The sequence below is a fragment of the Chenopodium album genome, chromosome 9 (genome assembly GCF_948465745.1).
Source record: "Chenopodium album chromosome 9, dcCheAlbu1.1, whole genome shotgun sequence".
NCBI lineage: Eukaryota > Viridiplantae > Streptophyta > Magnoliopsida > Caryophyllales > Amaranthaceae > Chenopodium > Chenopodium album.
This window is the reverse complement of record NC_137842.1, coordinates 13,511,545-13,536,421: the sequence shown is the minus strand read 5'-3', so window position 1 is coordinate 13,536,421 and position 24,877 is coordinate 13,511,545. Positions and strand designations below refer to the sequence as shown.

General features: G+C 35.8%; 1 protein-coding gene across 1 annotated transcript; it reads left to right on the top strand.

Annotated features, from left to right (window-relative positions):
• Positions 1–17,927: 17,927 nt before the first annotated feature.
• On the top strand, positions 17,928–23,358 carry LOC145559580 (exosome complex component RRP4 homolog). Its single transcript, XM_081620990.1, has 8 exons — positions 17,928–18,231; positions 18,877–19,128; positions 19,217–19,318; positions 19,410–19,455; positions 19,927–20,016; positions 22,021–22,086; positions 22,188–22,256; positions 22,719–23,358. The coding sequence occupies exons 2-8, from the start codon at positions 18,974–18,976 to the stop codon at positions 23,166–23,168; spliced, it is 978 nt and encodes a 325-aa protein (XP_081477116.1). The 5' UTR covers positions 17,928–18,231; positions 18,877–18,973; the 3' UTR covers positions 23,169–23,358.
• Positions 23,359–24,877: the final 1,519 nt, after the last annotated feature.

Genomic DNA, 24,877 nt, shown 5'->3' with positions numbered 1-24,877 from the left:
ATCAAGCATGTTTCCCCTTCTCCCTAGCAACTAATCTACTCACTAATCATGGTGTAACTCAAGAACAAATCACTAGAATTAGCATTGATCATCATTCTAAATCAAAATCAAGAGAAAGCAATATCAACTACAATATCCAATTCAAATCTAAGCAATACAAACAATCAAAGATGAAACTAAATCAATCAAGTAAGAGATGAACTAGAAGAAGAAAATCTTACTAACATTAATGATTGAAAATGAAGAAATCCAAGCACAATTGATCCAATGTTGAAATACAAATCCAATACCAAGAACTTCTCTCTAACTTCTCTCTCTAAAATTAAGCTAATGAAAATTATCTAAAAGTTATCTTCAAAAAGGAATTACAAGTGTATTTATAGGCAAAGAAGAAAAATGGGATTCCCGCGCCCTCTCCAATAAACCCCGCGCCCGCGGAAAAATGGGTACGGAACCCATTAAAAACTCCGCGGGCTTTCTGGGCAACACCCGCGCCCGCGGGTCTTCTAGCCCGCGCTCGCGGCAAAAGCACCCGCGCCCGCGGCAAAAGCGCGGTGAATCCCCTGCTCCCAAAGGGTGATTAGAGGGTCGCGGTCTCTCTGGTATGAGTGGGCTCTCCAAACTACCCGCGCCCGCGGCAAGCTCGCGGAGAGTTCCTGGTCGAAATCTGCCAATTTGGTGCATATGAGCCCGCGCCCGCGGCCTTCGATACCCGCGCCCGCGGCATACTGGCAGGGCTTGATGCCCTCTCTGAGCCCTCTCCAAGCCGATTATTTCCTCCTTGCTTAGTTAATATAGCCCATCTTGATTCCCTTGCAAAGACAAATCCTAGGTACCTACAAGAACAAACAACGAAAAGGAATAAAAGGGAAAAGGAACCAAATAAAAGGAAAACACGAAGAAAACACGAAAAACACAAGGAAAGAAAGAAAGAAAGGAATTAAAGGAAAAAGGACCAAAAATAAGATAAGAAAGCATAAAAAGGAAGATGAAATCATCCTAAAAGACTACCCTATGAGTGCCATAAATGACACTCATCACATATCACCCTAATCAAGATAGCACAAATTATCAATTAATCCAAAAACATAGCACAAATTATCAATTAATCCAAAAACATAGCACAAATTATCAATTAATCCAAAAACATAGCACAAATTATCAATTAATCCAAAAAAATAGCACAATTAATAAAACATGCGAAACTAATACAAATTTCAGAAATAAATTACTAAAAATTTTAGTAAATTAACAAAAAGAGCTTGAAAGGAGAAGAACCTTTAACAATATGAGCAAAAACGGAGCTTGAAGTCTTGAACGGCGAGTGGTGAGAGCTTGAACGGAGCTGCCGTGATGGAGACTAGAGTGGCAATCCGAGTATGGAGGCTGTGAGATCTGAGAGAGTATGGAGGGTTGGAGAGAGTATGGAGGGTTGGAGGCTGTGAGATCTGAGAGATTATGGAGGAGTGTGAGATTTTAGGGCAAAAGTATATTAGTACATTAATATGTTGGGCTTTTAATTTGGGTTGTAAAAAAAAAAGCATCCGAAATATTCAACAAGCTCTTAAATATCCAGTTCCAAGATCGGGTACCCGATTATACCGGTTCCAAGACCGGGTACCCGGTTATACCGGTTCCAAGACCCGGTACCCGGTATTGGAATTAGTATAACCAGGTATCCGGTGGGTACTGGGTCCAAAATTTTAGGACCCGGAATTGGAACCGGTTATAACTGGGTCCTATATTTTGGACCCGAAATTGAAACTGGTATAACCGGGTCCGGGTCCTAACCGGTTCCAGTTCCAATACCGGGTACCCACAGTTTTTGCTCACCCCTAGTTATTGTTGTTGTTGTTATTGTTGTTGTTGTTATTATTGTTGATGTCATTCTTGTTGTTGTTATAGTTGTTGTTATTGTTATTGTTGTTGTTATTGTTATTGTTGTTGTTATTATTATTGTTAGTATTATTATTAGTATTACCATTACTATTACTATTACTATTACTATTATTATTATTATTATTACATTATTACTATTACTATTACTACTATTACTATTAGTATTTCCTTAAAAAAAAATATTATTATTATTATTATAATTATTATTATTATTGTTATTATTATCGTCGTCGTCGTCGTCATCATCATCATTATTTATTTATTTATTTATTTATTATTTTTATTAGAAATCTTCCTACTTTACTAATAACTTACGAAGTATTTCTTGGATAAAGATATAACATTGTTAATTTATTTCTTAGACAAAAATAACATTATTCTACTTTTTATAATTTACAGCTATTTATTATATATATAACTTAGCTTATTTATGTTTTCCACTATTACAAAGTGTATTAACTGCATTATAGTTTAAGTTCCAGTGCAATTTTTATTATAAATATTATTATTATTGTTATTATTATTATTGTCGTCGTCGTCGTTGTCATCATCATTATTTATTTATTTATTTATTATTATTATTATTAGAAATCTTCCTACTTTACTAATAACTTACGAAGTATTTCTTGGATAAAGATATAACATTGTTAATTTATTTCTTAGACAAAAATAACATTATTCTACTTTTTATAATTTACAGCTATTTATTATATATATATAACTTAGCTTATTTATGTTTTCCACTATTACAAAGTGTATTAACTGCATTATAGTTTAAGTTCCGGTGCAATTTTTATGTTTGACTAGTATCATAATTATGTTTTGTTGGTTTAAAAGTATAATTTTAGATTATTATTATTGATATTATTTTTTTCAGATTTTATAAAGTTAGGGTATTATTACTAAAGACTTTATTTTTAGGGTTCTTATATATATTAATTTGGGGCTTTTATATACCCAATGATTCTATGGATAATTTAAGTATAAAGATGTATTCTTGATGGTGTTTTAATGGGTTTAGATTATTCTAAAAGTGCTGAAATTGATTTAAAGTACTAGTTTTGATGGTTTTATGAAAAGGGTTTAATAACCCATTAAAGAATAGTTTAAATAAGGGTTTTACTATAATTTTCAGATTATTTTAAGTAGTCTAAAGTGAATTTAAGTTGCTGGAAATTGTGTATACAAGGAGAAGTAATATAGTGTTACTATCCCTTTATGTAGGAGACTTGATTCGGGAATTGTTGTAGTGTGATCGGCTACTTTAAGGGCTTAATTGAGGTACGTACGCGTACTCAAAAATTTATTAAGCGTGTAGAAACATGCTAGGATATGAATAATTGATTCCAAGTTAGTGTCATGCTAGGAATTGATTGGAATGGTTGAATTGAAATGAGATTGGTGATATGAATAGGATTGATTGAATTGAGAATGGTTTTGGTGGATTATTTGTGAAGCATTATTGGTTGAAATAAATTATTTATTGGATTGGTGATTGGAAATAGTTAATTTGACATGTTGTATATGAAGCATATATTTATTTGTGGCATGTTAGAGAGCATGTTTAATTAAACTAAATGTTTAATTTGGGTTGGAATATTGAAAAGGAATTTTATTATGGTTCATATAATTTTTATTGATGCTATAAGTGTTGAAATATGCCTTGAATTTGGGTTTAGGAGCAGCGAGCTCTAGCTTAAGAGGTAGCTCGGTAGTTTCGAAAGCATATGGAGTTGCGACGAAATTGGAGCTATAGCTCCTATGCGAGTGAGCTATAGCTCACGAAGACATATTGGTTCGACTAGGCCGAGCGATAGCTCGCTCGGTAGCTCGCGTGGTAGCTCGCGAAGGTCGAAGGTGAGATAGGGGCCGAGCGATAGCTCGCTCGACCATGAGCGATAGCTCGACTGGGGTCCGAGCGATAGCTCGCTCGATGGTGAGCGAGAGCTCTCCGTTTGTGCACGGTGGAACCCACACGATTTATTAGGGTTTTATGGGCCGTTTTTTATGCACTTATCTATCTTATTTGGGGAAGCTATATATATTCCTAGTTAGGGTTTATTCATAGCTTAGTCTATTATCGATAATTGACATTATCAATCTGTAATCTGGAATTTTCTCAAGATCAATAAAGGTTTTCTCTCGCCTGCCCGTGGACGTAGCCAACACATTGTTGGTGAACCACGTAAATCTGTGTGTGCTATTTATTTGTTTTGCATTCATTAATTTGTTCTTTCTCACATTCGTTACAACAATTGGTATCAAGAGCTTAGGTTCGATTTGAGTGAGAGAGATGTCTGGTATGAATGTGAAAATTGATAAATTCACGGGGAGGAATATTTTTAGTTTATGGCAGATCAAGATGCGGGCGTTGTTGAAACAACAAGGCTTATGGGCACCATTGGCAAAGAAGCCATCGGATGGCGCTGAGACACCATCGACAAAGAAGTCACCGGGTCCGGATACCACTGAGATGGCCATTCTGGAGGAGAAGGCACATTCAACGATCATGTTGTGTCTTGCAGATGATATCATTACCGAGGTTGCGGAGGAGGAAACTGCATCAGGTCTGTGGTTGAAATTTGAGAGTTTGTACATGACAAAGTCTCTAACAAACAAGTTGCTATTGAAGCAACGTCTATTCAGTCTGCGAATGAATGAAGGTACACCTCTTAGAGATCACCTAGATCAATTAAATACGATTTTGCTAGATTTGCGTAATATTGATGTTAAGGTTGATGATGAGGATGCTGCTTTAATTCTGTTAGTTTCTTTACCTTTGTCTTATGAGAATTTTGTGCAATCTTTTATTGTTGGTAAAGATATTGTCTCCCTAGAAGAGGTTAGATCATCTCTTCATACTAGGGAATTACACCATAAGGCATCTAGTAGTACAGGTACAAACAATCAAGCCTCTGGATTAATGTCCAGTGGTGGAAAAGGACATGGAAATTCCGGGAAGAAGAAGGCTAAGAAACCCGAAAATTCCAAAGGGGGTCCTAAGCAAACTGATGTCTGTAATTACTGTAAAGAGAAGGGGCATTGGAAGAGAGAATGTCCCAAGAAGAAACAGCAGGATAAATCTGTATCTACTGCTTTAGCAGAAGAGGATTCAAATTCTGAGTATGACATTGCTTTAGTTGCGGGTGAATACACATATCACAATGATGTGTGGGTTCTTGATTCTGGGGCACCGTATCATATATGTCCACGTAGGGAGTGGTTTACTACCTATGAGCAGGTAGATGGCGGAAATATTTCAATGGCTAATAGTGCAGTGTGCAAGGCAATTGGGATTGGCTCTATCAAGATCCGGACACATGATGGTACGTTTCACATATTGAACGATGTCAGACATGTTCCACAAATGACTAAGAATCTGATTTCACTTAGTGCACTAGACAATAAGGGTTTCAGTTTCAGGGGTAAAGGTGGAGTTCTGAATGTCTGCAAGGGTTCGGATGTGATTCTAAAGGGTGTCAAGTGTGGTACTTTGTATTTCCTACAGGGCTCCACTTTATCAGGTTCAGTTGCTGTTGCTTCATCTGAGGTTCAGAAGGATGATATGACCAAGTTATGGCACATAAGGCTTGGGCATATGAGTGAGATAGGAATGCAAATCCTCTCCAAGGCTGATCTTCTAGGTGGCCATAAGGTCACAAACCTTGATTTCTGTGAGCATTGTGTCTTTGGAAAACTACATCGCTGTAAGTTCCCCAAAGGCATTCATAGAACTAAAGGTATTCTTGATTATATCCACTCCGATTGTTGGGGTCCTTCACGTGTTGAGTCATTGGGAGGTAATAGGTATTTTTTATCATTCATTGATGATTTTTCAAGGATGACTTGGGTGATCATAATGAGGTTTAAAAGTGAAGCTTTCAAGAATTTCAAGCAGTGGAAGGCGTTAGTGGAGAATCAAACTGGGAAGAAGATCAAGAAGCTACGAACTGATAATGGTCTAGAATTTTGTTGGTCTGAGTTTGATGAGTTCTGCAAGAATGAGGGGATCGCTAGGCATCGTACCGTCAGAGATACACCACAGCAAAATGGTGTAGCAGAACAAATGAATCAGACACTTTTGGAGAGAGTTCGGTGCATGCTCTCTAATGCTGGATTGACCAGAAATTTTTGGGCAGAAGCCGTTAGTACGGCATGTTATTTGATCAACCATGGACCGCACTCTGGAATTAACCTCAAAACACCCTATGAGGTGTGGTCTGGTAAACCTGCAGATTACTCAAAAATGAGAGCTTTTGGTTGCAATGTTTATTATCATGTTAATGAGGGTAAATTAGAGCCAAGGGCCAAAAAGGGAGTATTTGTAGGGTATGGCGATGGGGTTAAAGGTTATAGGATTTGGTCTCCATCATAAAGTAGAGTTATACTTAGTAGAAATGTAGTCTTTGATGAAAATTCTATGTTTAACTCTAATGTTCAGTCCATAGTTGTATCATATAGTGGTAGTGTTGACAAACAGGTGGAGCAGCAAGTCACTCATGATGAGAGAGATCAGTTACAAGAAAAAGATGTTCAACACGAAAATACTGAAGCACCAGAATCATTAACGCCAAAATTGAACAAGCCTAGTCTAGCGCTGGAACGTTAATTCTAAAAGGGCAAATTTTGGAAAACCTCCTGACAGATTTGGTTTTGAAGATATGGTGGTTTATGCGTGCACTACAGATTGCCGAAGAGGTGGATGTATATGAGCCATCTACCTACAAGGAAGCAGTTACATGTACAGAATCTACCCATTGGCTTGCTGCAATGGGAGATGAGATGGAGTCACTTCATAAGAATAAGACTTGGGATCTTGTTCCTAGGCCTTCAGGGAGAAAAATTGTTACTTGTAAATGGAGTTTCAAGAAAAAGGAGGGGATGACACCTGCGGGGGGGATCAAGTATAAGGCTCGAGTAGTTGCAAGAGGGTTCACACAAAGAGAGGGGATAGACTATAATGAGATCTTCTCACCTGTGGTCAGACACACTTCCATCAGGGTGCTACTAGCAATAGTTGCACATCAGGATTTGGAGCTTGAGCAACTAGATGTGAAAACATCTTTTCTACATGGATAGTTGGAAGAGGATATATACATGACCCAACCGGATGGTTTCCAAGTTCCAAAAAAAGAAGACCATGTTTGCAAGTTGAAGAAGTCCTTGTATGGGCTAAAGAAGTCTCCTAGGCAATGGTACAAGAGGTTTGATAGCTACATGATGGAGCTAGGCTACAACAAGAATCCGTATGATTGTTGTGTATACCATAACAAGTTGACAGATGGGTCTTAAATCTACTTAGTTCTATATGTAGATGATATGTTGATAGCAGCGAAGAACAAGTCTGATATTCAGAAATTGAAGGGTTTTCTCAGTGCCGAGTTTGAAATGAAGGATTTGGGTGCGGCTCGAAAGATATTGGGCATGGAGATTTATAGGGATAGGGCTCAAAAGAAACTTTTCTTATCGCAGAAAGGCTACATTGAGAAGATATTGTCGAAGTTTGGCATGTCAACAGCGAAGCCTATAGATACTCCAAGCGCGGCCAATTGTCACTTGTCGGTTGCTTTTGCACCAAAGTCTGCTGAGGAGAAGGAATACATGTCTCGTGTTCCCTATGCTAGTGCAGTAGGGAGTTTGATGTATGCTATGGTTTGCACTAGGCCGGATCTTGCACAAGCAGTCAGTGTTGTTAGTAGGTTCATGATTGACCCTGGTAAGGAGCATTGGCAAGCAGTCAAGAGGATTTTTCGTTACCTAAGGGGTACATCTGATGTTGGTCTCATTTATGGTAATGATGTGGCATGTTTAGTTACAGGCTATTCGGATTCTGATTATGCTGGGGATGTTGATGGTAGAAGGTCTATGACTGGTTATGTGTTCACTCTTGGTGGTTCGGTTGTTAGTTGGAAATCTACTTTGCAGCCTTCAGTGACTTTGTCTACTACTGAAGTAGAGTACATGGCCTTAACAGAAGCATCCAAAGAGGGAATCTGGTTAAAGGGACTAGTTAGTGATCTGGGTATACATCATGATCAAGCTATAGTATATTGTGACAGTTTGAGTGCAATATGTTTGGCTAAGGATCAAGTGCATCATGAGAGAACTAAACACATTGATGTCAGGTATCATTTTCTACGAACTGAGACAAGAATTAAGGTGAAGAAGGTAGGTACTGCCGATAATCCTGTTGATATGTTCACCAAGCCGGTTTCGCGGAGTAAGTTTGAACACTGTTTGAACTTGCTCAATATTCGAGATTGTTAGTAGCCCTTAGGGGCTAATCTGGAGCTCTACGGGGCTAATCTGGAGTCCTACGGGGCTAATCTAGTCTGGTTGTCTTTCGGGACAAGTCTGGTTACAGGGAGATTCTGGGCATTGTGATCAATGCGTCTGGTTATCTGGTTTTGTGAGAGGATTCAAGTCAAGGTGGAGTTTGTTGAAATATGCCTTGAATTTGGGTTTAGGAGCAGCGAGATATAGCTCGAGAGGTAGCTCGGTAGTTTTGAAAGCATATGGAGTTGCGACGAAATTGGAGCTATAGCTCCTATGCGAGTGAGTTATAGCTCACGAAGACATATTGGTTCGACTAGGCCGAGCGATAGCTCGCTCGGTAGCTTGCAAAGGTCGAAGGTGAGATAGGGGCCGAGCGATAGCTCGCTCGACCATGAGCGATAGCTCGACTGGGGTCCGAGCGATAGCTCGCTCGATGGTGAGCGAGAGCTCTCCGTTTGTGCACGGTGGAACCCACACGATTTATTAGGGTTTTATGGGCCGTTTTTTATGCACTTATCTATCTTATTTGGGGAAGCTATATATATTCCTAGTTAGGGTTTATTCATAGCTTAGTCTATTATTGATAATTGACATTATCAATCTGTAATCTGGAATTTCCTCAAGATCAATAAAGCTTTTCTCTTGCCTGCCCGTGGACGTAGCCAACACATTGTTGGTGAACCACGTAAATCTGTGTGTGCTATTTATTTGTTTTGCATTCATTAATTTGTTCTTTCTCACATTCGTTACAACAATAAGCATGAGGAATGAGCTATTTAAGTGTCTTTGTACACGAGAAGTAAATTATATTTTTGGTACCTTAGTGCACTTAAGGTGTTTTCAACACCGAGGAATAGGATTTGTGGCGCGTTATGCGTTTAAGGTGTTTTTGACACTGAGGTAGATTAAAAAAGGGTTCAACATTAAATATTATGTGGTCACTAATTATTTATGAATTGAATTGGTACATTTGATTGATTGAATAATTATTGTTGATTGAATGATTATGGTTTGAGAGTCATCACCAAGTTTAATAATCTGTAAATAACGTAAAGTGAAAGAGATTACGCACCAAAACTCTTGGAACGTATATACCTTGAGTATGAACATATTGGGGGAATTATGTGACTTTATATTTGAACATAACTATTACTGGAGTACAAGACGCTGCACATTTCTTTTAATATTATTATGCCCAGGAATTCCTCCACCTATGAGTGGTTATTGATGCTGGCACGGTTAGCTCTTGTGTCAGTAACCTCAATTTATTGGGGGAGGTTAGTGGGAAACTTATTCGATGCGTAATCAACGCTAAATAAATTATGTAGTTGTCTAGTTGAGGAGTTTTGTTGAGTATTGTTTGCTTGAAAAACAGGTGCAACAAGGTAAGTTGTGTGTTGATAGGTATGTGCATGTTAGTGTGTTAATTACGCTTATGTACTCAGCTTTGCTGATTGTGTGTGTTTGTGTGTTATTGGCCTTGTCTTTATCTTGGCCCTATGATGACCTATTTTTAATGGAGAGTATTGGAAACGAGTAGAGATAAGCTTTTCAGGTATTGAAGCATATTCATGAATGGGCATGAGTGAAGAGCGAATCATGCTAGTTTCCATAAGTATATGATGTGTTTAGTGCCTTAATTATTTATGATATTATTATGCATGACTAACGCAAAAGTTTTGGAAGTTGGTTTGGTTTTAATAGGGCCTATAATGGTTCCAAATTGTAGGTTGATTTTATTTTACTTCGTTTGACTTGGGTTTGACTTTACTTTCGTTTTGGTTGACTTTATAGTTAACTTGTTTTGAATGTTTTTAAAGATAGTCTTCTGCTGTGTTTCTTTGATATTGCCTTAGCCGTATCCACGGTGGCGGTAATGTCTTAGAATTTCCTATTTTGTGTTTTAAAAAGAGTAAAACAGGTATTTTGAAGGAAAGGAATTTCTAGGATGTTACACCAGCCACGGTGGGAGGCCAGGCGATGGTGATCGTCGATAGTCAGAGGTGGCTAGCGCCGGTTTCCGGCGAGCACAGGTGGCGGCAGCAGCTAAGCTGCGGTGGCTGCAAAGTGAGTAGTAGCTCACGTAGGAAAAGGAAAAAGAAAGAAAGAAAAAAAGAAAAAAAAAAGAAAGAAAGAAAAGAAAATTAAAAGAAAATTAAATAAAATTAAATAAAATAAAGAGAAAAGAAAATAAAACGAATCTTTTTGTGTGTGGAAAATTTTGGGGATTAATGGGTATTTATAGGAGAGAATGCGCAAATTCTTGGCTGCATTCTAGTGCAGCAAGCTAACTGCAACAACATTAAATGTGAACATATAGTATGTTAAAATGAACATACTTTTTTTCTTCCTTATATCTTAATTCTCTTTCTTCTTCTTCCTTAGCTCTATTATTGTTCTCTCTCTTCAGTTTTCTTCTCAATTCAAAATTTTCTCTCTCCTCTTTACCTCACTTCCCTTCACTCTTTAAAGTTTCTTCTTCGTTTATATAAATTTTTGAGTTAGTAATTCGTGTTTTGATGGGTATACTCCTTTCTTTCTAAATCTATGAGTTTCATATTCAATCAATTGGCTTTATCAAAGAGAAAAGAAAAAAATGGAGGAGAGAGAAAGTTGAAGGTTAAAGAAAATAATGGAGGTTAGATTTTATCAATTTGTAATTGCATTTTGTATGATTTTGTTGATCATGCATGATGATTTATTGTTTGATTATTTGAAATTATTATGAATTTTTTATGAATATCAATTAAATTTCTTAATTGTTAATGTATATCAATTGTATTGCTTAATTTGTAGTCATTTCTCTCTCCTCTCTATCTCTCTCTTTTTTTCTTTTGATTTCCAATCATGTTACAAATCAATAATTATTTTATCTACGATGAATCAAGATTAGATTTAAGGTGTATATTCAATTTTAGAGATTAAATAATTACAATCGATCTTGAATATAATTTCTGTTTAAAAAATTGAACAAGTAGGAATTTAAAAATGAACATCTTTTACAAAATGAGCATTTAGTACACCAGAAATGAATATTAAATACATAAAAAATGAACATATTTCAACGATTTATTTTATCTTTATTTTTCATTAATAATTATATACAATGAATTTGAACCTTTATGAAAATCATATTCATTTTTAATATCCTAAATGTTCATAACTTTTTGTTACATATTCAATTTATAAGTGTTCATTTTTTAATACTAAATGTTTATTTTTTTAAAGTGTTAATATATGACGGTTCATTTCTAATATACTAAACGTTCATTTCTTTTTTTTTTTTCTTTTTTTTAACATGTTCACTTTTTATTACTGAATCTTCATTTTTTATTACTGATTTTTTTTTTTTAAATGTGTTCATTTTTCTAATTAAATGTTCATTTTTAAAGGTCGTGGTCTAGCAAATTTAGGATTATATGATAATCATGTTCATTTTTAATAAATGATCATTTTCTTATAACATGTATTTTTAGTATTTTATGTTCATTTTTTACATGTTCATTTTTTGTTATTAAATGTTCATTTTTTTCATTTTCATATTTTTTAACTAAATGTTCATTTTATAGAGCGTGGTATTGATTTGGGCGGATCACGGACATGTTGTCTAGGTTATTTGATTTGGGCCACGTGTTTTGGGCTTCCCCTTGTTGTAGTTATCTAAGCTACACTAGGATGCAGCTAAGACCTGTTGTAGGGTAAGTAAGAAGATTGGGCCTCATAAAATTAATGGGCCAATTAGGTAAATGAAATGGACTAGGCTTTGTTTGTATGACCATTAGAACATAGGTTCATAAAATAGTTTGTGCTAAATAATTTTCGACCTATGTTAATAATTTGAATTTTTTGAAATTAAATTCCGGAAAAGTACAAATAAATATTATAAATAAAATAAAATTTCATTTATAAAATATTTAAAAATACGGGGGATTACATGGAAATTGAGATAAGAATTGAATTGAACTGAACTGAACTGAACTTATTAGAGCTTAACTGAACTGAAAAAAGCTAAAGAGAACAGGCCCTAAGCATTTATCAAAGTGGTTTTTTTTTTTTTTTTTTTTTTGGAAAAATGGAAATTATAAATCCAACCTTTGAGCGGTCTGACATTAAAAATCCAACCTTCCATTAATCTCACAAAAACCAACCTTTATACCACCTTCATCTAAAGATTCATTACCTGTTGTTGACCGATTTTTATAAGTTATACATCACGTGTCAGTTATTAATAGGTCCATTATTTTTTTAGAAAATTTGATTTTAATAATCCAACCTTTGCGTAGTCTTGTTTTATTAATCCGACCTTTTGATTATTCCACAATAATCCAATCTTTGGGGGGTGTCTTAGATTATCAGGCCAAAGTGACCTGCTACCTGTTTCTCAGGTAATTTTTTTTTTCATTTAAAATTTTTTTTACAAAAAAATAATTTAAAAAAAAAAAAAAGTAAAACCCAGCCACCCACCTTCCCCGACCACCCTATGTCGCCTCTCCCACTCTCTATTCCAATTCCCGACCACCCCTACCCCCTTGCCGACCCTCCCCCTCCCCTCACCCCAGCGCTGCTGCCCCTCCTTCTCCCTTGTCCAGTTTCCGACTACCTTCGAAGTCCACCCAATTCCCTAAATCCCAGAACCTAAAACACCGAAAACCTAGAAATCGAAAAAGGGGTTCTGTTATTTGAGGGGGGGTGAGTTGATATTGTGGTGTGGAGAGTGGGTACGTAGACGGCAGCCGGAAATTGGGAATGAAGAGAGAGAAATTGAGGACGATAAAGGGAGGTTGGCGGTGTGTGGTCAGTCGTGGGTGGCTGGGTCAAGGGGATCGAAATTAATGGAGAGTGAAAGTAACGAGAAAGGAAGGAGAAAGGAAGTAAGAAGGAAGGATGGGCTACCGGAAATTATGGAGGAGGAAGGAAGTGGGGTGCTCGACAATTGGAGGGACCGACTGTCGGTGGTCTGATATTGCAGGGGAGGGGTGGTGTCGTTCGTGGTGGTGGTCGGATTTTGCAGGGGAAGGAGTGGTGGTGACTGGTGATCGGATTATGGAGGGGAGGGAGTGGTGGTGGTTAATTTTTGGAGGGGAAGCAGTGGTGGTGGTGCTGTCATGGTGGTTTGAAGGGAATAAGAAGGAGGAGGTGGAATTGGGGGGGGGGGTTCTTTATAAAAAAAAAAATTTATTTTTTAAAAAAAAATTAAAAATAGTTATTGGACAAATGACAATCTGACACGTGGAAGGTGACCTGCATCTTAAGGTTAAGTGACCTGCTTGGCCTGATAATCTAATACACCCCCCAAAGCTTGGATTATTGTGGAATAATCAAAAGGTCGGATTAATAAAACAAGACTACGCAAAGGTTGGATTATTAGAATCAAATTTTCCTATTTTTTTTACGGTTTTTTCATCATATACCCCTGAGTTTTTTTGTTTATTCACCATATAACCATGAAAATTTTCAAATTTACCATATGCCCCTAACTTATTACAAAAATTCACTATATACCCCTAATGAAAATAAAATGAGTGGAATTTGGTTAATTATACCTTGAAACCACCTTAGATCTCTCCCCCTCATCCCCAAAATCACTCCTCTTCTTTTCCACCCCCAATACCACTCCAAATCTCCATAATCATATTTGTATGATTGATTTTGAGGATGAGAAAAGTAAATTTAGGGTGGTTTTGGGGGTGGGAAAAAGGAATGTGGGTAGTTTCGGAGGTAAGGGAATGAAAGAGAAAGAGAGGAAGGAGAAGAAAAGCCGCGATTTTTTATTTTTTATTTTTTGAATTGGGACCGGTTCAATTGGCACTGGTTCAAATCGGTGCCTTTTTAATTTTAGGCACCGGTTCAGGCCAAACCGGTGCCTTTTCTCTTGTTCTAAAATTCCGCCCATTTCTAGACCGGTTTTGGCCACCGGTTATGCCTGAACCGGTGCCATATAGGGGGTGCCTATTACTATTTTTCTACTAGTGTAATTAGCTTTAATGATTGACAAAATTAAAAATCATTAGTCATCAAGGGTACATGGTGTATCTTTGTAAAAACTCGTGGGTATATGATGAATTTACAAAAGTTCAGGGATATATGGTGAATAAACAAAAAACTCAGGGGCATATGGTGAAAAACCCTTTTTTTTTAATTATTAAAAAAATAAATAAAAAAAAATTCAAAACCCAGCCCCACCCTCTCCTTCCTTGACCACCCCATCTCCACCGCCCATCAACCAACCCACACTGCACTTCTCCTTTTTCGTCATGCCAACCACTTAGCTTACCCACCGTCGAATCCCCTAACCCCCAAAAATCTCCCCGACCTGCCTGAAACACAACCCGAAAAACCACCCTTTTCCCGATCGATCACTACTTGCCCATCCCACCCTTTCTCAAGCCCTGGCTCCCGTACCCCTCCACAAACCCATTATTTTTATTTATTTGTGGGTGTGTTCAATTGTTGGTTCATTGATTTTTGTATACAATATGTTATAATTGTTGGTATTTAGATATATATGGATGAATCTTGTAATGCATTGGTTAGAGTTAATGCATAGATTATGCGTTTAACTTGTTCATGATTTAGAAATCAGAAATGGCCATGGTGTTGGCTTAGCATTGATTAAAGTGTGATCATGGTGTTATCATGATTTAGAAATCAGGTATGGCCATGGTGTTATCAAAAGGGAGGCTGCATTGTTTGGGGAGACTGCTTGTGGTTGGGAGTTGGTTTGGGAAGAGAGACAGAGAGTGGAGGAGGAGGAAGAGGGTGAATTTGGATAGGGTGGGCCGGGTAAATGGTGGCAGAGGTGGTGGTGGCGGAGGTGTGGGCAACTCTGAATCAGTTTTTGAAGAGAGAGGAGAGAGAAAGAGGAGGAGTAAGAAGTGAAAGTGAGAGAATTAAAAAAACATAAAAAAAAAAAAAAATTAACCTGTTTAACCGGTTAAAGGTTAAATGGATCTGTTGGTGAAGGTGGGGTATAAAGGTTGAATTTTTGTGAGATTAATAGAAAGTTGGGTTTTTAATGTCAGACCGCTCAAAGGTTGGAATTTTCTTTTCCATTTTTCCTTTTTTTTGGAAGCTTCAGTACAATCTATATATATATATATATATATATATATATATATATATATATATATATATATATATATATATATATATATATATATATATAAACTCAATAGGAAGACATGAGCCCGCCACATGTCATCATGACTAGGCAGATGATGTGGTGCCATGTCATTTCTTGAGTAATTCTTATAAACCTCTAATTTAAGAGGATGTTTTAAGGTGATTAATCACCATCATTATTCTTTTGATAAGTAACTCTCATAATTAACCCACCATTAGGAGGATATTTAAGGTGATTATTCACCTCCCTTATGCTTGAGATTCTTCTTCTATGTTCTTTCATTTTTCTCTGTAAATAGAAGAAGCCTTTTTTTTTTCCTGATTTTTACACTTGAAAAATACATCAAGCACAATAGTCAAACACACATTCTATATTGGGGGTTACTTGACTCAAACCTTCCACCCAAAAGTGTCTTTGGGTGGAAGTGGTGTGTTAACCTTAGGGTTCGTGCAAACGAATACAATTGAGCATATTAATTGCGCCAGAAATTCGTTTTCAAGTCAGTGATTTTCATCACGACGCACCGATATTGTGTCATTGTTTGTGAGATTATTTAAATATTTTTATATTGTTTGTATTAGACTACTTTATTTATAACAAATGTAACTAATTCAATCTATATTTGTATTTTATCACTTAATTTTATTATAAAATCTCATTTATAATATAAATATAATGATCCGGGGCATTGCCTAGGGCCAAAAACTAGTGTTTATATAATTAACTAGGTTAGACCCCGTGCCATGCACGGAAATTTTTAATAATTAATTTTAAATTAGCATTGTATAAGTAAATTTACATATGTAAGTAAATTATAATGGATATAAAATAGCCTATTTCCCAAACAGATTTTTTAGAATATGCATTTGTCTACAATGTATTGTGGAGCATGGGCGGATCCAGGGGGGTTCAAGGGGGTTCGTTGAACCCCCAGATTTTTTGAAAAAAAATTATAAGTTTTGGTTTTTTTAAAAAAAAAATAAGGTTAAAACAATTTTTTGTGAAGTAAATAAACAAATATGTAACTCTGGCACATTGTTAAGGGAGTGACTAATAGAGTAGTGAGGCTCCTCTTGATCATGGGTTCGAGACTAGCCACCCTCATTTTTTTTTCCCTTTCGATTTCTTCCGTTGTTCTTCATGAGTTAGTCCATAGTTGGGTCAATAATTTTAGGAGTAGTATGTTGGTCATTTTGTTAAGTTAGAGAGTGAAATGAATTTAGAAGTTAATGAGTTTATTTAGTGGGTTTAATCATGGCATTATACTTTCAGTTTTTTAGCTTATTATTTGTTGTTTGCTAGCCTACCTATATGGCTCTTGTATTTGGTGAATTAAGCATGAAGAAATATTATTGAGTTCTTTATTTTACTTACTTCATACTTATCTAATATTATTATTGTTTTTATCCTTTAGTACGTATTAGTTTCAACAGTCCTCTTATTCCTCTACTCCTCTTAATTCTTAAATCTTTATTTGTTTGTAAATTAGTGATAATTAGATTAATTATTGATTTGTTTAATTAGTTTTGATATATTGTTGACGTACAAATTGAATTTAGAAACTTAGAATTTAAAATTTTTACTTGGTCTTTTAATTGATAATTAGAAAAATTTTACATTGTCAAATTTGTGTTTATTGGGGACTTGGGATTTTTGTTATTCCGTGTAATATTGATTTTTTGCAATATAATTATAGATTTATCATTTATAGAAGTAGTAATGTTTTAGCACGCTTTCAAAGTATAAAACTCGAAGAATGCTTTTGTAGGTTTATTTATTTATTTATTATTTTGTAACTGTTTAATCCATCCATTTGTAATAAAAAATTTGAACATATATAAAATATTTAATTAATATATTAGCATCTTTTGTTTTTTAAGATTCCGAACCCACAGTTCGGAATTCCTGGATACGCCACTGTTGTGGAGGGATACATGCATACATCAAATATTTTATTTAGGTAAATAATCTATTTTGTTTTATACCTAAGTTTATAGTTGGCAATAAATATAAAAATACATCAAATCTTTTATTATGTATAATATTTGTTTTTTTATATGGAATTTTAATTTTTTTTTTAAAGATAAGGAACACATCAGAAAATAACACGTGTCATTGCTGGTGTGTCTTTTAGTATATAGTATTGATTGATTGATTGATGATTGATAGTTGTTCCACAAATAGATTATTTAAAGGTTAAATGAAAAACTATTAGGAAAATTTGCAAAATACGAATTTTAAATGACTGCAATTTGCAAATTTTCCAAACTATTATATAAATAAACAAATAATAAATAAATAATTTATTATTTATTAATTATTTAGGGCATGTTCACATTTACTGAACTGAACTGAACTGATTGGAGTTGAACTGAACTGAACTTAGCTGAAATGAATATTTTATGAGAGAGGGAAATTAAGAGCTGAACTGAAATGAACTAGTTGGAGTGAACTGAACTGAAATTAAGTAAATGTGAACAGACCCTTATTATAAATAATTCTTTCAAAAAAATAAATAAATAATTGGCGGACCCGGTATAAAAAAAAAAATAAAAAAAAATTGGGGAGTCACGTGACTTGAGAAAAAAAAAAGTTTAATTTTTATATGAAAAAAGAAAAAGAAAAAGCCCGTGAAAGCCGTAAATGCGTAATTCAGCGAATTAGCGAATCTCAAACATCACATACTCACAACTCACAACCCTAACTCCCTCTCTCACATCAACCAGCCGACGCCGACGCCGGAGTGCCGGACCAGCCACCAGCCACCAGCCCTGCCCACCGTACCGTTCGTACGTGCGCATCACTTCGTCAGACCACCGCTTCACTCCTTCAAGGCGACAAGGCCTTTGTTCTGCTGCCTGCAAGCCTACCGCCACGGCGCCACGGCCCTTACATCTAGGCGACCACCGACTGAAGCACTTAAGTAGAGCAAGGTATGAACTATTTAATTTGTTATTTTGTTTTAATTTTAATTATGTATAATTTCAGTTATTTCTTATTTGATGGATTAAATTGAACTGAATTGTTGATTTGTTGTTCATTATTGTGTTAATTACTTAATTAATTATAATTTCAGTCATCTATGAATTATAATTTCATAGTCTTGAGTTCTTGACAGGCTGTTCATTGTGGTGTTGAAAAGTTGAATTGAATTTAACTTTTTGGTAATATTGCTACTTTGTATTTTTTAGTCTTGATTAGTTGGTCATTTGATTCTTGTAGTTTCTTGTCTTTATGTTTTGTTAATTGCTAATTTTTGTCTTTGTTTGAGGTGGAAAATTTTTAACAATTTGGTTTTGCTTTTGGGACTTCTGGGTGGGTGGTATAGTCTGCTGCCTCTTTTGCTTCATTGAAAACTTTGGCTGTATTTGGATTTTTATCTAAGTTAATTTAATCTCCCTTTTTCATGAAATAAAAAAAAAATAGAACTGAAATTGTGTGTATTTGATTGTATATTCGAATTGCTGAATTTTTTGTTATTGCTTAAATGAGTTTTAGAATGAAGCGGAAACAGTACTCCAAATAAAATGCTGAATATTGCTAGTTTTCTCATTAAAAAACTGCAAAATCTCATACAGGGTTTAAGGGTTTAAGCAATTCACCAAATTCAAAGAAAGAATCAAACAAGCGCCAAAGAAAGAGCTACTCTCATAACAACAATAACCGAAGAAGAAAATGAGAGAAATAGAATTGTCGTTGAATCAAACCCAAAAGATTCGACTTCAAAGAGCTTTAGAAAAACTCCAATCTCTCTCCTCCAAATCCGCTGCCAACGCTTCTGTCACCGTCGCCGACACTATTCCTGTCAACAATGAAGACAATATCCTCAAGTATTCTTTTTTCGAATCCCTAATTTTTAACGATTTGATATAAAGTGTGAGTAGAAAATGTCTAATAGTCGCTGTTTTTGTTTTGAAGGGGACATGGAACATTGGAGCTTGACGGCGAAGTGGTTGCAACTGTGTGTGGTGTTGTTGACCGAGTTGATAAACTTGTTATTGTTCGTTCTTTGCGATCCAGGTTCGTCGATACAAGTTTGAGAAATTCTGCTGAGTTTATGCTTGAAAATTTGTTTTGAATTTTTTTTTTTTTGATGAATTGATTTATGTAGGTATAAGCCTGATACTGGAGATATCATTGTTGGACGAGTTGTTGAGGTATATACATGAGAATTTGATGATATGTAGTCAGTTTTAATTAGCTGCTAAGTGTATGATCAAATGAACATATAGTTGTTGAACTAATTTGTAATTGATGTATTTTGCTAGCTTAGTGCTATGAATTAAACTTAAATGCTATGGAGTATAACTTATACTACGTATGTGGTATTTGGTCCGTTTCATTTGAGTTGACACATTTCTTTAGGCGCGTTTGCCAACATGAAAAATATCAGTAGGCAAAAATTATAAAAAATGTTTTTTAGAAAGTGGTTATTGAGAAAATCTAACAATTTCTGTGAAAAGAGGGGATATGATGTTTTGTAGTAGAATTGGATGGCTTGTGATTTATATGTTGTTTAGTTCGTTTTTGACTATGACATGTTTGTCTATTTGATATCTGCTCATTAAATTGTTTCGAAGATTTGATATATATGAAGTGTTAGCTAAATTTGAAATTTTTTTTATCAGGTTGCTCAAAAGCGGTGGAGAGTTGAGATCCATGCGAACCAAGATGCTGTTCTTATGCTTTCTTCAGTGACTTTACCTGATGGTATCCAGGTATATGTTGGTCTTAACTGCTGTTAGAATATTTGTTTGTCCTCTCTGTCTAGATATGCTTTGCATTGTTACTTGAAATTTCTTCTATTCTGCACCTTTTACTGAAGTATATGACACTCTGTTATGAACTTATAGCCAATCTTGAGCTGAAAATTTTGCTGCTTCTAGGATGGTGATTTTTACTTATCAATCATTTTAGTTCCATTAACTTTTATGAGTCCAAAACCTTAGGCATTAGATTAATAGATTGGACTTATCGGTTTGATATATCTATATACTTTGTATCTGAATGGTACCAAGATTAAACCTATTTGTTTTTCTCTGAAGTGTACTCTCATCATATTGTTCAATAGTCAGTGAGCTTTCTGATTTATTTGTGAAAAAGGTTTAATAAATTCTCATATCCAACACCAAACCATGCATCAGGACATCCGGTACTGATTTGTGATGTTCTAATCTTTAAATTCTTGGGAACAAACCTAGAAACTCAAAAAACTGCACCTTGTGAACTGTTATTGCCATTTACAAATTAGGATTGGACCAGGAGTGTTTTAAATCTAACATGTGCAGCCCCAGGTTGAGGACTGGCAAGATGAGCTGGTTTCCTTGCTCTACCCTCTAAATTGTTTGCCTGCATTTAGGTACTTTTAAATACAGACAAGTTTTACTTTACCTTACTGTAGCTATTAAACTTTTAATGTGTTTATTGGCTTACTATGTTCTAGTAACTACTAAGGGGTTGATATGTATTACTCCATCGAACCCTTCTCATCGAGTACACTCAGGGAAAGGGAAAGGGGAAGGAATCAAGAAAGAGATATAAAAAGGAATTAAGAAAGAGATAGGGAAAGGAATTAAGAAAGAGATAGGGAAAGGAATTAAGAAAGAGATAGGGAAGGAAAAGATTGCAAATGCTTTTCTTATAATATGTTGTTTGGGTTAAGTGGTTGACAAAACACAAAAGTCACAAGATACTACAGAGTATCTTCCTTGCCTACCCTGTACACACCACTGTTTCTCCTAGTTTCTATTGTCTAGTCATCATTTTCTTCCTATTATCCTTGCTTGCCCACCAGCTTCCCTCACCACCCACTGCAGCTGCAGACTTATTTTAATGTGTCTCTCTCTGCTTTCACTCACCAGAGCACCTTTTTGACCATTCACTTAGACATTAGTGATCAAATTGTAAATAATAAATGTTTTGTGTATGGATAAGATGTGATTATTTGAAAGAGACGGTAAAGAAGAATGATAATGCTAGCTAACCTGTTTTCAAGTATGTTAACCTCAGTAGTATGTTAGGGAGATGAAGGGAAATAAGCAATTATGTATAATATCAATGTTACGGCCACCATGATATGTAAACCTTCCACCTAAAGCAGGGACTTGTTGGTGTATGATGCACCTTATCCTTGGGATTGGCAAATTGTCGCGACTTGACTTAGTTATCTCTGCAACATTTACACTCACACACACACTGAAAAGAAAAGAACAAAACAATAATTAAGGAGAGGGTGAATGGCCACTTGGCCAACATTCTAAAAGTCATTGATGTTGAGATGGATGATATTAGATGCATTTTTAAGGTGTTTAGATTCTTCTTGCAAGGTTGATCTCCACTTCTTGAGTATCATATTTGCTTATTCTCACATCTGGTCTTTGGTTATACTTGAGCCTGCCACAGGGGAGTCTCTATCAGATGCTTCTAGGACTTGGAAAGCCTTTTACTTATTAGGCCATCTTGTAAAGTTGTAATTAATAAGCTACTTTGTCTCTTGCTTTCCTATGTGTTGATAAGAATTTTTGTTTTCAGCTTTGAATAAATAATGAAGAAATATTATTAGCAACATGCATATTCATGAATGGGTCTTTGGAATCGTAATCATAGTTGAGCAGTCAATGCTGTCGATTTTGTTTGAAAGATGATGTGCTCATCTATGTTTGTGTTTTGCTTTCTGAGATCAGCATGGTAAAAATTAATCTTCAGTTTGTTGTCATTGCTAGAGGCGGCGTACAGCGGTTGATGAACTCAACATGCGTAATATTTTTGTAGAGAACGATGTTATTTCTGTAAGTTTCGTTGGTTTTTTCAACTGTTAAATTTTTTGGTGAATGACAACTTCAAATAATCAAATTTCTGATTTTTTTTTATAAATGTGCCTTCCGCACAGGCTGAGGTTCGTAACAGTCAACACGATGGTACTTGGCAGCTACATGCAAGGAGTGATAAGTATGGGAAGGTATGGTTTCAAGCTTTCTATTCTTAAATCATCCTTAACATCGCTAGTTTATTGTAATGGGAATTTGGGTGTAAATAAAATCATTTTCCAGGGAAGGGAGAGTAATAAAGGGACTTGTGGGAAGCAGTTATGGAAATCTGTGGCATCATTTTTCACTTCTTGCTTTTTTTCTTTCCCTTCGTTTTTGTGGAAAACTGGAAACATCCTATCTTCCATTTGGGCCTTCGCCCGTCCTTGAAATCACCATGCCTAGAATACTATTCTGCATAGGAGGATTAAGTTTGTAGTTGTTAATGTTTCTTTCATGTTCATTTGTAATTGCTTCAACATAGAATGAGACAAAAACATGTTACACTTTATTTTGTAATTATTGGGAGTAGATTTGGGACCCTAAATTTTAGGAATAGTACCAGCAAGTTCTTATTTTACTTTGTTTTCATTACTTGATGCTTAATCTTGCAGCTTGAGAGGGGTCAACTGATCACCGTTCCTTCCTATTTGGTGAAAAGACGCAAGCAGCACTTCCACCAGTTAGATCAATATGGTGTTCTCTTAATACTTGGTTGTAATGGTTATGTCTGGGTTGGTGAACTCATTGCAGCAAAAGACAGTATGGAAGTAGATGATGCGAATGAATCTGAGAAAACCCATGCAAATTCCATTGGCGAAATAAATCTTGAAGAAAATTACACTCCCTTGGAAACACGGCAGAACATATGCAGGATTGCGAATGCTGTCCGGGTCTTAGCCGTTTTGGGTTTCAATATAACTGTTGAAGTTATACTGGAGTTGTGTGATTTGAGTACCTCATTGAATCTTGACATTCACGACATGCTTGGGGCAGAGTTTTGTGTTGCAGTTGCTGAAAAAGAGGTGGAGAGACGGAGTACCGTAAATAAGAGGAAGGGCTGATCATGTTATTTGAGCTGGTGTTGCTGAAATTTTGGTAATTTAGCGAAAGTATTTGCAAAGGATGAAGGTAGCTTTGTGTTTATTCTCCTTGACTAGTTAGACAGAACACAGAAGCCTGATTATAATTATGGGAAGAAGTAAGTCCCTTTACTACTATGAGTAAAATTTTAACTATGTTTTATTATTTTCAGTAGAGCTGTCAATTCGGGTAAACGGGTTGGGTAAGAATGGGTCGGGTCAAATCGGGTCGGGTCCATTCGGGTAAATGCTATAACCTATGCGCGTCGGGTTCGGGTTGGGTCATGCTTGAGTCTAGTCACGTCAGGTCTAACATCTTATCAGGTTTGGGTCGGGTTTAGGTTGGGTTAATAACAAGCCGGGTTACATTCGGGTCGAGTAAATAATAGGTCGGGTTTAATTCTGGTTTTCACGGGTTAGGGTCATTCTCGGGTTCGAGTCGGGTTTGGTTCAAGTTAATAATTTGCGGGTTAGAATCAGGTCGGGTCATTCTCAGGTTTGAGTCGGGTTCGTTTCAAGTCAGTAATTTGCGGGTCATAATTCGGTTGGGTCATTTCCAAGTCGGGTTATTCTCAGATTCAAGTTGGGTTCGGTTCAGGTCAATAATATGCGGGTTATAATCAGGGCGGGTCATTTACAAGTCGGGTTATTCTCGGGTTAGGTTCAAGTCAATAATCTTCGGGTTATAATCAGGTCGGTCCTTTTCAAGTCTTGTCATTCTCAGAATAATTTGCGGGTTAATAATCAAGTCCGGTCATTTCCAAGTCGAGTCATGTTTGGATTCGGGAATCAAAATATTAGGTTCATATGGGTTTAAGGTTGATATCAGATTATCAGGTTGGGTTATACCGGGTTCAATTACAGTTTTTGGGTCGGTTTGTTAACGGTTCATGTAATGACGTTCACGTTTTAATCATTATCAATTTCTTCATTTATTGTAAGAGAAATAATTACAGAGAAGTTTAAATTCGAGCTAATAAGTTCAGGTATTAGTTTAGATAAGATATATATACATTATAAGTTCTTATTATTTTCAGTAAAATTCGGGTCAGGTTAATAACAAGTCGGGTTGAATTTGGGTCAGGTCAAACAAGTTGGGTTGATTTTGGGTCGGGTTTGTAACAGGTCGGGTTGAATCTCGAGTAGGGTTAGTAATAGGTCGGGTTACATTCGGGTCGGGTTAGGAACAAGTCGGGTTGAATTCAGGTTGGGTTAAATTCGGGTTTTGACGGGTTAAAACAAGTTTGAGTCAATTTCGGTTCAGGTCAATAATTTACTGGTTACATTCTGGTCGAGTCATCTCCAGGTTAGTTTATGTTAGGGTTCGGGTCTCAAAAATTCGGGTCTAGGATAGGATTTAGGTCGGGTTCGGGTCATCATTTTTTCGGGTTTAGACGGGTCGGTCAATAATCGGGTTTGGGTCGGGTCAGCTTTTGACAGCTTTAATATTCAGTGGCGTGAATGTAGTAATGAAAGCTTAATTTTATTTTTTTCCATGGTGTTGCTTTATTTTTTATAATCAATGCATCCCTCCAATAATTGGGATTAAAAAAAATAAAAATAAATAAATAGTGTTAAATATGGAAGAGAAAATATAGAGATGAGGTAAGATTGTTATGTTATATTTCATATTCCAATATGAAAAAATAAAAATATTTCATATATATATATATATATATATATATATATAT